The sequence below is a fragment of the Bacillus rossius genome, chromosome 7 (genome assembly GCF_032445375.1).
Source record: "Bacillus rossius redtenbacheri isolate Brsri chromosome 7, Brsri_v3, whole genome shotgun sequence".
Lineage (NCBI taxonomy): Eukaryota > Metazoa > Arthropoda > Insecta > Phasmatodea > Bacillidae > Bacillus > Bacillus rossius.
Window position 1 is genome coordinate 55,877,475 of NC_086335.1, and position 13,900 is coordinate 55,891,374.

The 13,900-nt window shown below is 40.3% G+C and overlaps 1 protein-coding gene across 1 annotated transcript; it reads left to right on the plus strand.

Annotated features, from left to right (window-relative positions):
* The first annotated feature begins 7,052 nt into the window (after window positions 1-7,052).
* LOC134534074 (26S proteasome non-ATPase regulatory subunit 11) lies at window positions 7,053-8,997 on the plus strand. The gene has a single exon (XM_063372085.1). It carries the CDS (start codon window positions 7,113-7,115, stop codon window positions 8,379-8,381), a length of 1,269 nt encoding a protein of 422 aa, XP_063228155.1. The 5' UTR covers window positions 7,053-7,112; the 3' UTR covers window positions 8,382-8,997.
* Window positions 8,998-13,900: the final 4,903 nt, after the last annotated feature.

Below are 13,900 nucleotides of genomic sequence, written 5' to 3' on the forward strand. Positions count from 1 at the left end.
AGTTTTTCCGTTTAAATGTAAGGCAGTTCAATTATATTTTGGGACTAGTGGAAGATGACGTCAAATGTAAGTCGTGCAACAAAGTAAGAGAACCAATAACACCTGCAGAGAAACGGGCCATAACATTAAGGTAAACTGTTGAACTTAATTATAAATTAAATATAACAAAAGCACTCACATCAATATTAATTTGAGTTATAAAATTTAATTTCTAAAATAAATATTAGTATCAGGAATTGTAACTTTCAATTGCCATATTAAGTAGAGCGAATAAAATTGCTTAAAGTACAATTATCTTGCATAAAGTAGTATGAGAGAAATATAAAGACAAAGCACGCGCTCAATACAACTGTGGAGATGACACGAATTGATAAGTTTTGTATGTTATGACATATTTAACTTATACGTTTCGTTTGTTTCACTGATAATAGGATTGTTGTATTGGAAGGAACCTTGTAACAATGACTGCGATTGGTGTGTTTCGCCACTATTTGTAACATCATCATAGTAATCACTCGCCGAATGACTAGGACATGAAGTGTCCGACAAAGTGGATGAAGATCGTACAGGAGCTCCTAAAGGAGACAGGTTTGTGTGCTGTGCCATCTCAAGTGCTCTTATTTCTAATTCTGACACAACACTGCAGATGCGCATCTTAGCTTGTGCACGTAGAGAGGGTGGTAGCTGTTTCACTGTTAGCGACATACTTCTGAAGAACACATCAGTTACATCATTTTCACGTTCCGTTATTTTACTTCCATTAAGAGCTTTCAGGATCTCCTCACGTTCATTAGATAAGCCCACACATTTTCCCGTACATTTTGATCCTTATACTGTGGATGCTTTAAATCATGCAAGCATGGATGCTGGCCAACTAACTCAGCAAGCATTACGTCTTCTGTACTTCAAAATGCAATTTGAATGATCAGCAGCTCAGTCCGCGGCGCGCAACGGAAGCGACTGGACTGGTCCCGCCACCAGTCGGGTCGCGTCGCGCGCGGCCAAACTACATCATGCTGCGCATGCGCAGATGCTCGTGACGCTCTGCCACGCAGCTAGAATCGCGTGAGTCGCGCCTTAGGAATCGTACCTTTAGCCCGGATGTCTAACCCAAGGGTTGGTGTGGGTCGCCGGCGCCAGGACGCTCACTAAGCTCGGTGACTACACCTGTTGGTGGCTACTCTACTAACTAACAACATCCTTGAGCACTCCCGTCTCTACATAGGTAGTTGATTCCTAAGTGGGTTGGTTGGCGAACTACTGAATGAAACAAATGTTTTGGTGAGTGTGGTTTTATTCACACGAGCCGCCAGCAGGTACTATGCCTGAGTCATTATGCTAAAAATTACAATGGAAACACTGTTAACACATGTTGCACTTCATGTTACTTGTCTACACCATCTGGTGGCAGCCCCACTATAGAAGTTGACGCCAACCGCCGGTGCTCCCTTTGGTCCGCAAAGTTCGTTATGCCACAACAACACTTGCTCCTAAGTGCATCGAACACGCCCGAGCGTGATGACCGCGGAGTGTGTGAAAGTGCGCCGCGACGAACACGAAAGCGACGTCAGCTACCGGCCGGGTGTGGCAAAGCACCTAATTAATTGTATAATTATTTTGTCAAATTGAAACAACTAAATTAATAACAATTTAAAAGAAGATTCATGTAAGGGAAATTATGTCTAATTGTCTTATAAGCATATATTGTGTAACTTGTCTTTAAGTCCAAAACTGGCCGGGTCAGTTTTCCCGCGTTCCACGTGGTTTGGCGCGAGGCCGCAGGGCGGTCTCGCGCTCAGTTACCGTCGGAAGCTCGAAGGGGTCGGGCGCTCCGCGAACGTCGGGCCATCAACTTTCGCGCTTCATCTCCATATCAGCAATAGTGTAAGTCTTTTAAAATCCTTTAACTAGCTCGGTGCCGACCCCACCGCAGTCGCACGATATTTCGTGCGACTCGTAACTTATTAATTTTTATCCCGACAGGGAGTTTTCTCATATTTTACATAATTCCATGTCCAGTTTAAGGACAGCGTATAGTGTTACGCAGTTTCGGCTTCACAGCCAGCTAATTGTTATTACCGTAGGCTCTTTGTAACGAGTGTTGAATGCTTCTGTCTAACTTTCGCTGACGTCGTACCGACCGAAGGCCATTAGCCCGGCCTCAGCCCGCAGTACTGGCTCCTGCTGGCGGAACGTACCCCTCGCCAAGTCTTCACCCAAATGAGACGAGCGGCGTAACCTTGGTGCATGGAGGGAGTGTCCCCCCCCTCCGCACGCCAACCCCTGAGGCAGTTCTGATCAGCTCGCGGCCCGGACCAGACGTGCGCGTACCGTGGGGAGCCTTCAAGTTTTGTCTCTGATCCCTCACGACTGGTAACTATAGTCATCACCGAATACCTTTTACAACGCAACTCCCCACGCGACTCCGGGTCGGTTTTTTTTTTTCTATGGTGCAGGGATTAACCCGGCCGTCGCTACTTTTCAAGTCAAGCCACCGAGTCTAGGGGACACGCTGGGGCCGATCGACCCACTCACGGTTAGACGACAGAGCTAGCCTGGCGCCCTCCCGGAAAACACCCCAATTTTCACGTACAGCTCCTTAGACTCGCCGCGGGAATCGCACCCGAAACCCCGGCTGATGGCATCGCCTTTTAATTTTCACCATCTTAAATGTGTAATTTGTAACGTGTGATTTAACTGAATAACTTTCAATTCCAAGAGACATTAACGTGTACGTCTCCAGCTGGCGTATCTACGTAATTTTAGAGACATTAATATTTCGTCGCAGGCTAGATTGCAAACAATCCTGAACATAGGGATTTCTCTTCGTGTTTCCGTGTCAGCCTAAGTCGTAACAACATAAGTTCCGCGACTATCCGCCAAATCCTTCATAGGGACGAGTACTCACCGTTTCAGCTTGTCGATATTACTTTGCAACCTATCTTAGTCGCGCGCGTCGTTTACGTTCAGAGATACACGTGTCACAGCGGTCCGACAACGGACGCGGCCAGTACCGGGACCAATAAGTGTATCAATACTGAATAAAGTGCAGTGTCCTGTAACTCGTTTACCAGTCATTTACAAGGCGTCCTGGGTGGCCTGAACAGCTCAGGTAGGTTCTGAACCACGACACGCTCCTGCCTGCAGCCACGAGGCCGAACCCCCGTTAAAACCCCTGAGATCTTTTACAATGCTAATATTTAATTAAAAACCTAAACAGGCAGCGGGAGTGACGTCAAAGTATTGCCATCGGAATCAGTTAGCCCTGAACTCTTTTTAAAACTTCACGACATGGTCGCGTGGCGAAGGAGAAGTTATGGCAGGAAGGTTGGACCCTGAACCCCGAACTGGTCCAGGTATTTCTATGAATTAAGTACCGAAGGATTCGGTTATTTAATAAGATTTAACAGCATGCAGATCTCAGTGATGTAAGAATTGCAGCTTTTCTACGTTATTTGACTCGCTTGGATGTGATGCTAGGGTGTGTTCCACCTGCAGGAACTGGTACTGGCAGGATGGAGACCGAGCTTTACTAAAATAAGTGGTACAATGTCTCTTAAAAATTTGTTTAAACAAATAACGATCTTTTTAATTAAATGAATCAAACTAATCTAAATAAGTACTGAATGCTATTGTTTATTATAGAGTAGGCTACTTATTTTCTTGTTATTCAGTTTCCCCAGATGCCATACCTCCTTCGGCAGTACTATTCCCCCACTGGCCTAATGCACCCTCCAACCGGATTGCACGATTCAGAGAAGTCGAAGTGTTAATACACAACTAACTAATAAGTCAGTTAGTGTGTTTGCTCAAAATTCTTTTTTTAAATTCTTAAATTAATCCATACCTTTAGTTGTTTTTCCTATGGTCAAAATAGTAACTTGAGTAGTCACAGCAAGTCCCGAAAGATCTCTGATTTGACTTATGATTTAAAACTATACATTTACATAAAAAAATATATGATTGCATTTTTATACTTGACGCCAACTAATATGTAAATATATTTTTTATTCAATGGATTTGTGAATTTGTACTACGGGGGGCCATCACTATTGTTTCACGAGGACTAAGTAAGATTGATAAGTTGTGTTCCGGTTTTTTGTTCTTTCAATTTGACATTGTACGGCCGAAGGCCACCCCAAAGCCCGACCTGCACTCGCCAGTACTCGGCTCCGCTAACGGAAAGCACCCTTAGCCATGGCCCACCTGAGTCAAGTGAGCGGAACGCAGCCCAAGTTAGAGAATAGCGAACCATTTTAATTACGCATGCAACGCACTCCCCGTGCCTACAAAATTCCCCACACAATAATAAAGTAATCAGAAACAAACAAAAGCCCCTAATTAATAGAGTGCGACGTAGGAGTGCCCGGGTCACTCACGTGTAGCTTTCTACTAAAACAGCTGTGAGTGCAACCCTTGCGGCCTTCAGCCTAAATTCAGTAGTGAAATGTGTGACGTAACGCAAACCGCCCCAAATTAGCATTATCATTCGCCACTGGAGTAGTTACCAAGAAACAGACAGTCTCCAGCTTGACTCTAATATTCAATCTTATTTTAGACGAACTTAGTAAATGTCATTTCTAAAACATATATAGATATTAAATTGATCATTATGTTTTATTATGTGAATTTAGAGCCACTTAAATTTAGTTAATTATATAGATTTTTACGAATAACGGAACTTTAGAAACTCTGGCGCGACAGGGAGCCCACCCCTCCCCTCGCGCCAGGGCCAGACGCCAGTACAGCGCGACTCGCGGACCGGGACGGACGCACGTCCCACGGGGAGCCAGCATCTCTTTGTTTCACCGAACGTCCATCTGGTAATTATAGTCACAACCAAAACCTTTTTTAAAATACTCCCCGTGTGCGCCCGGTACTTTTCCGGTGTAGGGCCTAACCCAGCCGCGTCAATTTAACACGCCCCACACAAAGCAATACGTGGGGCCGTACAGTATACGGTACGGGCCGTCTCCCGCCACCCCAGAATTATAGTTAATCGCCCAGTGCACAGGCACAGGCTACATCCAAGCTTAAACGTGTTTTTAATTTAGTAGCGAGCCGCGCTCCACACAGGTGGGCCCGCGCGTCACAAGTTACCGATTACGAGATTAGCCGATGCTAATCGAAAGCTCTCCTTCAACTGCGACTGGCGTGAGGACTTAATAAGTAAACACACGTAGAGGCACGCAGGTGTCCCTCTCAGATAACGTGTGCAGTGTAATCGTGTACGTAAAAGCACCACAGAGTGCCGTTTTGTCAAGTGTAATTGTAATAATAGTGTAATCAAAACTTCTACGTGTTCCGACGCCTCATTGGCAGTCATGTATCGCCGAGTAGACCTCGCGCCCAATGTAATGAACCAGTGTAAATCGTGAACAATAAAACGTCCACCCCGCACCTCCCGTGCGCGACGTGCGACCCGTAGAACAACCAGAACAGTGTATGTAATGACGTGTCCCGGTACCGGGGCTGGTGCTGGAGAGGCTGTATTCTGGGCTGGATGCCGCGGCGTCCACAGGTCTAGAGAAGTATCCCTGATGTTCTTGGCCACACACCTTGTTCCCCTTAGGGTGTTTCTTGCCAGCCCACTTGATTGGCAGGAGGAGAGGGGTGAGGAGGGGGGAGGGGTGGGAGTTCTAGAGCGAGCACCCGAGGGCCGCTCCAGAGGAAGGAGGGAGGAAAGTCTAGAGCGAGCACCCGAAGGCCGCTTCAGAGGGAGGAAGGAAAGAGCTTCTAGAGCGAGCACCCGAAGGGCGCTCCAGAGGGAGGAAGGAAAGAGCTTCAAGAGCGAGCACCCGAGGGCCGCTCTAGAAGGAGGAAGGAAAGAGCTTCTAGAGCGAGCACCCGAAGGCCGCTCCAGAGGGAGGAAGGGAGCTGAGAGCAAGAGATAGATTAAATAATGTTTCCTCTGTATCCAATTTCACCAAGTTATATTTGCCAATTACTTAGAGAGGAGCTCTCGCTAGGCACAATTTGTACCGAGCTTATATAGATCTCCTCCCTACAATGATCACTGACAGAGCGACATATCTTTCCCCAATACAGAAAAACAGGCCATCCTGTGCCCTCCCCAGGAATTCACACACTAGGATATTATTTACTTATAACATATATAGCACTGACACACATGTTATATTATATAGTCCTTAATAAATCCATATGCACTGCTATAAACGTTCAAAAGGATGCGTGCTGCCATCTATGTTATGTTTGCGGCACCACTCGTAGCCTATATCCCATGGCTGGTGTAGAGAAGTCTGTTGGGATACAGCTTTCCTTGTGAAGCGGCCATGTTGGTTGCAGAGAGAGGAGGCCGAGGTCAAATATAGGACACAACAGTAAATTAACCTAAACAACCCAACCTAATCAGGAAACAAATTCCATCACCGCCGATGGTTCTAGCGGGCCACGCTGGGGCAACGAACCCACGACCATCACACGGTTAGACACCGAGCTAGCCTGGCGCCCTCCCGGAACAGAAATCGCTAAGAAAGCCAGCCACCCCGCTAGGACCTGCGCCCGACCTCGAACACGAGACCGTGGCGGACGGCAAATTGTATTGTAATTTGCCTGCGCAAACTGTAAATATGTAAACCAAGTTATTTTTGAATAAAACAATTGTTTTCCAAATGCTTCCATCATTCAACGACCCTTTTCAGCTTAACCCGAGTTTCTGGTGTTTATTGGGCTTCTAATAAAATTTTAGCCTTTGAACCTAGTGAGCCAAGTTGGGTCTGATGACCCACGAGACATCATCGTTTAGCTGCAAGAGCTAGCCAGGCACCCTCTCAGATTAGTCAAACCTCATTCGGACCAGCTCCCACTAGGTACACCCCAGGCTCGAACACAAGCTTGCGGATGATGGCACTCAAAAAATGTTTTATTAATTTTAAAAAGTAGTTTACGAATTATAAAAAAACACTTACAATGGTAAAAAACAACAATTCAACATAAAAGGATTTATTTAGTTAATTGATATTTTTTATGTTTGTTCTGTTGCATGTCTTGGGTAGTATAGGAAAATTTGACCGTAGTTAACTACTAGTGCATGAATATCACATTGCTCTAATGACAGAGCGAATGTTGTAGGTTTTTATGTGAACTTAAACATGGCGGGTGCTGTTTTGTTTGAACGTGCAAGATCTGTGTCATCTTCAAATGAAAGAGAAGACAGCATTAGTCTTTTAAACAAAATTATTCAAGAACAAGAAGTAGCTGAAAATGACGAAGAAAAAATTCGTGCGAAGGAGCAAGGAATCCTTCAACTCGGCGAGTTGTACAAGAAAGAGGGTAAGGCCAAAGACCTTGCGGAGCTAATTAAGGCCACAAGACCATTTCTTAGCCTGATAAGCAAAGCTAAAGCTGCAAAATTAGTGAGGTCTCTAGTAGATATGTTTTTAGATCTCGAGGCTGGAATAGGTATTGAAGTACAGTTGTGCAAAGAATGTATTGAGTGGGCCAAGGAAGAAAGGAGAACATTTCTTCGCCAGTCCCTGGAGGCCCGCCTTATTGCATTGTATTTCGACACTGGCTTGTTTTCTGAAGCGCTCGCACTTGGTTCAACGTTACTTAGAGAGTTGAAGAAGTTGGATGACAAAAATTTGCTAGTGGAAGTTCAGCTCCTAGAAAGTAAAACTTACCATGCTTTGAGTAATCTACCTAAAGCTCGTGCTGCTCTTACTTCTGCTCGGACTACAGCAAATGCCATTTATTGCCCACCAAAATTACAAGCAGCATTGGATTTGCAGTCGGGAATCCTACATGCTGCGGATGAACGTGATTTCAAAACGGCATATTCTTATTTTTACGAAGCATTTGAAGGTTATGACAGTGTTGAATCTGGGAAAGCTTTGACAGCTCTGAAATACATGTTATTGTCAAAAATAATGCTGGGCAATCCTGATGATGTCCAGCAAATCATTAGTGGGAAGTTGGCGTTGAAATACGCAGGTAAAGATATAGAAGCTATGAAATGTGTGGCTCAAGCCAGCCACAAACGTTCATTAGCAGATTTCCAACAGGCATTAAAAACATTCAAGGTGGAACTTGAGGATGACGTTATTGTGAAAGCCCACTTGGGAACCCTCTATGATAACATGCTCGAACAAAACCTTTGTCGTATTATTGAACCGTACTCGAGAGTTGAAGTTGATTACGTCTCGCAGTCCATCAAGTTGTCGACTCAACAAGTAGAGAAAAAACTGTCACAAATGATTCTAGACAAGAAATTCCATGGAATTCTAGATCAGGGTGAAGGTGTGTTGGTTGTGTTTGAAGAAACGCCAGTGGACAAGACCTACGAAACTGCTCTTGAAACTATTCATAGTATGGGGAAAGTTGTGGACACACTTTATCAAAAAGCTAAAAAACTGTCCTAAATTCTGTTTTGTGTTTGCTCAAGAACTAAAAAATTTACAGAGCAGTGTTTGGCAAGAACTTTGCAGATGTGAATTCTTATTCTGCTAAATTAATCCACTGTAAAAAAATATTGTGTCTTTGAATAGTTGCATCCATTCTGAAAGAATTTGTTTGGCTTGATTTTTAATAGCATGCTTGTAGTTTCAATAAACCAACTGTGGTAAACTTATTAAACCAAAATAAAGTTAATTATTCTAACAGGATGGTGTGGCAATAATAATTCTGTACACTTTTGGCTTTGTGAATTATTTCTAAAGTTTAGCCACATGAACATTGATGTTGTAAACAATGTTCTATGTAGGAAATCCTTTTTTATAATCTTTCATTACATTTAATTTATAGATTAGTGTCAATTTTTATTATTTTATCCTTGCATTTTAATAAAGTTGTTGAAATTATTTGCTCGTGTGTCACAAATCCAAGAACTTGGTTAGCTGGCATAAAACATGAAAACTTAACTATTTTGTCCCCATGTTTTGCACTTGTGGTCTAAATGTCCTGCTTAAAAGGAGTGGTGGAATTAAACAATGCTGTATTTGAAGTTCTCTAATACATCATGTGTATTTGTGTACAGTACTCATTTTGGTTGTAAAGCTAGCTGGTAATCATTCTGAGTAGTTTCTTTATAAAAAAATTATTTTGAAGTATCAAAGAAAATTGTTTGATGGATAAGAAAGAGTAGTCTGGTGATGGAAGCATGTAAGGCCTAGCTATAAAATATGCAAATAATTCAAGAAAGCAAAATGCTGTAAAAAATACATACAATTAAGTGTGCCTGTTTATAAATTGTGACACACCTATTTTCTAACTGTTAACTAAATTTTTTGGCTGGCATATTTAATTTCTACAATTATTATTAAATGAAGTCAGAAAATATTTTAAAGTTAATATCTATAGAAGGCTGCGGTTTTTCTTTTTACTTTAAACATTTGGTAAGTGGAAGTGGCTTCAGGGTGAACAAAAATTATCAAAAGAACTGTCCGTAGGAATTTCTTAAATTTTTCTCTAAATCAATGTGTGGGGTTATTCATGTCTCAACTTATTTGAAAAAAATTATACTGGTTTTCTTTCTTTTGTTGTGTGTTGCTCCCTTATGCAGTTTATAAACTAAGCTTTAGGTTAACACTTTCAGAATAATTATGGTAGTGATATGAGCACATTGTTTAGGCTTGTCATTCGACTGTTCCTTATACGGGCAGCATGTTTCCTATATCTTAAATCTGCTCTCATTACACATAGTTGCAGTCTATATTATGAGATGTATTTTGTACGATATGACTGAAATAACCTATTTCAAGCATTCTAACCATGTAGCATACTAATGTGAGATATAAAAAAATTCTTTAATTAAAAACAAAAAAAAAAATCCAACTTTCACTCTTTGCACATTAAACATTTCTTAATTTGCTTTTCCTGAAAAGTATTAAAAATAAGTTTTGATTAAAGGTTGTAAGGATGTTAGTTGATATATTTATTGTTTCAGCTGTAGCTTAGTAACTTTCAAATTCTAATGTTGAAGCCTACTGAAAACTGAACTGGGCTCTAATTTTTTTTGGGGATTAATGTTGGATTTATTAATAATTTGTTGTTGCAATAATCTACATTGTCACTGTATGCATTTTTGAAAACAATGGTGTGGTTATAATTAAACTTAAGTACATGTAAATTTTGATGTGGTTGCAACTAACCAAAACTGCATGTAATTAAAAAAAGCATTGCTTATGCATCAATGTTAAAACCTTAGAACATTTCAGTTTTCATCAGTGATGCAATTTTCTCTATTTAAAGGAAATTTCACTAAAGTTTAAAAATGGCAGTAATTTGTTGATAATTTTTTTTAAACTTTTGATCTGTTTTAATGTTAATTTAAAATTTAACTTAAATGTTTATTGTGCATGTTTATGATTTGAAGAACATTTGAACTTTTTATCAGTGTTTGAACACTGGCAGTGCACTCAGTATTAGAAAATAATTTTTTAGCAGCTAGCGACACTTTGGTTCTGTCGAACATCGATGGACATGATATGTACTCATTAAAGGATCAACTACTTGAAATCAAGTTTTTGTTGTATGTCAATGAAAATTATTTTGTGATTAATCAGCACAATGTCTGTATATTTTTATTTCAGCTTTCAAATTCGGATTAAAAACTCTAGATTTTGCAGATGTTAACAAGCTTCAAGCCATATTTATTCTGATTTCGAAATGTTGTACAGGCAAGCTCTGAAGAAACAGCCCACTTTAAAGTTTTTTTTTTTTTTTTTATGTTTAATGGGGACAGATGGAAGCCAGCTTACATTTGTCTGTTTTTGGACCGTAAAGCCATACGGCTTCATATGACCAAGTTTATTCATTTTTAAAACAGAACATTTTTAAGGATGCACTGGAAATTTAAGTACCAATTGAAACACAAGAATTATTAAAATCTGCACACATTTAGTGTTTAAAGACTTTTCCATTAGCAAATTGTCAAATTGATTATTTATCATTATACCCTGCCATCATTGTACTGCCAAAATATTCACAGCGAAACCTATGACTTGCATATTAACATCAAAAATGAAGTTGACTGACCTGTTTGTAAATGATTTTTTTTTGTGCTGTACTTACAAAAAATAAAGCGATTGAAAAAATTGGAAGTTTTTTATGGTGGTTACAAAAAAAAAGTACTGTCCATGCCAAATGTGTTGGCAGGTGGAAATAAGTGCTGCAGGGCACCATTACTGCATAAAAGTTTTAAAATCTCCAGTCAGTACTTTTCAGTGTCTGCTTCAAAGATGTGTGCTGTGCTGAGGAACACCGTACAGGTGACATGGAGGCTAGCACCGATGCAGCCTCGAGATATGCTTCCTTATAACAGAGGATGTCGAAGGAAATTAATTGTGTGCATAGGTGACCCCAGGCAGTAATGTAGGGGAAAAATTTTTTTTCTCTTGAGTTTGAAACTACAGAAATTTTTTAATGTCATTTTCAATCGTTAAAATACATGACGGACTTAAATTGCACAGCAAACATTGATGACAGACTGTCATTCACTATAGGGCATGAGCGCATGATGAAGAATTTTCTTTCTGGGAAGGGGGGAAATTGAACCACTTTTCCCAGTTTACTTCCAAATCCTTTCCCTTTGTTGATAGGAATTTATACATACATATATATATATATATATGCGTGTGTGTGTACACACACACACGCATATATATATATATGCGTGTGTGTGTACACACACACACACACTCCCCCTGATGTATCCCTTGTCCAGACTCCTTTGTAACCCAAATAAATATTAAATAAATTTAAAGTATCAATTAAAAAAACTACAATAAAAATCTATATTAAACCACCAAATTTGAAAGGTATTAGAATGCAATGTTCTTACGATACATATCAGGTTGCTGGCTTTCTGAAGTTAAGACATCATGAAATGTCAAATTTTTTTTTGCAATTGATAGATAGGCAATAGAAATTGTTGTAAAATAAAGTCACGTGTCACAACACTGTCAGCAACAATAACGTGTACTGAAGATTGGAACTTTGTTTTTCAGAACTTCATTAAGTTTATTTTTAACATAAACACGTGTACGTGTCCAATAATGTTGGCTTATCAACTGCATTACATCAAATAAAAAACATATCCATGATAGATTGTGCTTTGTGAATGATGCAATATGTGGTCCTTTATTTGTTTCAAGTGCTTCAGCAAGCCAAAATTTTTCCTTTAATTGCTGTAGTAGGTCAAAATTAAAGACTTTTAAGGACCATATAAGTCCTGAGTACTACATTTATAGGCTTTTGCTGTGTGCTTGCAGACGTTGGGGTTTGACAAAATAAGTCATTCATCTTCTGTGCCTCCCAATCTTAGAAGGGAGGGGCCAAGGGTGACACACAGGCCATCTGTGATGACGAAAGAGCTGGGGTGGACACACTACACAGGAGGAGGAAAGTAGAGATTGGTGCAGTTTTCTTTAGGTGGATAAGGGGCAAGGGGGGCTGGGGGATTCTGGGAGACAGGTTGAACAAAGGAGGGATCATGGGTGGAAGATTCAGAAACTGTGGATAAGAACAGAAAGAGGAAGGCAAGTATTTCTGGTACGGTCAGGGCAGGAGTGGAATAGGATTGAGGGAAAGATGCTGGATGTGAGAAGATGAAAGGACATGAAGAGGCTTCAGAAATTGGTTGAGTTGGGGGAAGGGGGGAACTCCTTGCTAACGAGCGGAAGCCCAATCACAAGTGTAACAATATGACACAAAATAAGGTTGGCAATATGTAGCAGAATGCAACCGGTGTGAAAATAGAATAACAGACCTGCCAACATTCAAATTTAAAAAATCATGAGGTCCTCAATAAAAATTAGGCCCATAAATACAAGTTAGAAATAAAAAACAACAAATGAGAATCTTTAAATTTAAGTGACATACCTGTACATATGTTACATGGTCTCTGCTTCAAAATTTATTTCAACAAATTATAGGTTGCAGATTTAATTTAGTTGAACAAAATTTAGCGCTGTCGTGTAGTGATCATGCAGGGCCGCAACTAAAAAAGATGTAAAATAACATTCTGCTCGTGTAACACTACTATCACTGTTCACAGCAAAATTAGTTTTTTTATTGGAAGCAATACACTTCACGTGTTAGTTGTGTTTTTTTGTAGCGACATGTTTCACAATGTCTCCTCTTCCACTATGCGAGATAGAAAAATCAGCACGGCACATGTTACAAAACGCAAAATTGCTTCCTTTACGTGACTCGAGTATTGATGGAAACTCGTTACTGTAAGCTTTCGTAAAACTTGTTTTGTAACTTTTACAAACAAAATCTTGGGGCCCCAAAAAATCGTGAGGAAACACTATTTTGGCGTGAGGGCATGAGATGGACCTTAAAATCGTGAGCCTCACACCAAAATCGTGAGAGTTGGCAGGTCTGGAATAACTGTGAGAGCTGACTTTCTGTCAACTGTCTACCACTTTTCAAAATTGCTCGAAATTTTTTAGGCTCTCTTTTCCCATCAAATACTGTAGGTAATGGCTTTTACTTAAACTCATTTCAATCAGACAACATTCTGGAAGCATTTGTAGTTAAACAGAAGGAAAAAAAAATTATTCGGGCAAGTAACCAGAATATTTTTATATGTAGGTCTTAATGACCTCATTTGCCATTTTCACTTGTATTACTTCCAGAGACAAATTTAAATCCACATTGGGTGATGTTGACATGTGTTGCACATATATACTACAGAATTACTGTTTTATCTATTTAAATATGTTAGTTCATAGTTCTGCAATCAAATGAAAAAAAAAAAAAAAAGCTCATGAGTATAAAACACACACACACACACACATATATAATGGACCTATTTCTTTGGTGTAAAATAATGCTTTTGACATTTGATTGATGAACTATTATGCAATATGAATGGTGTAATGTTCATTGTGTGCTGGTGGATGACTTGAGTATACAACAGCACATTAACTAATCT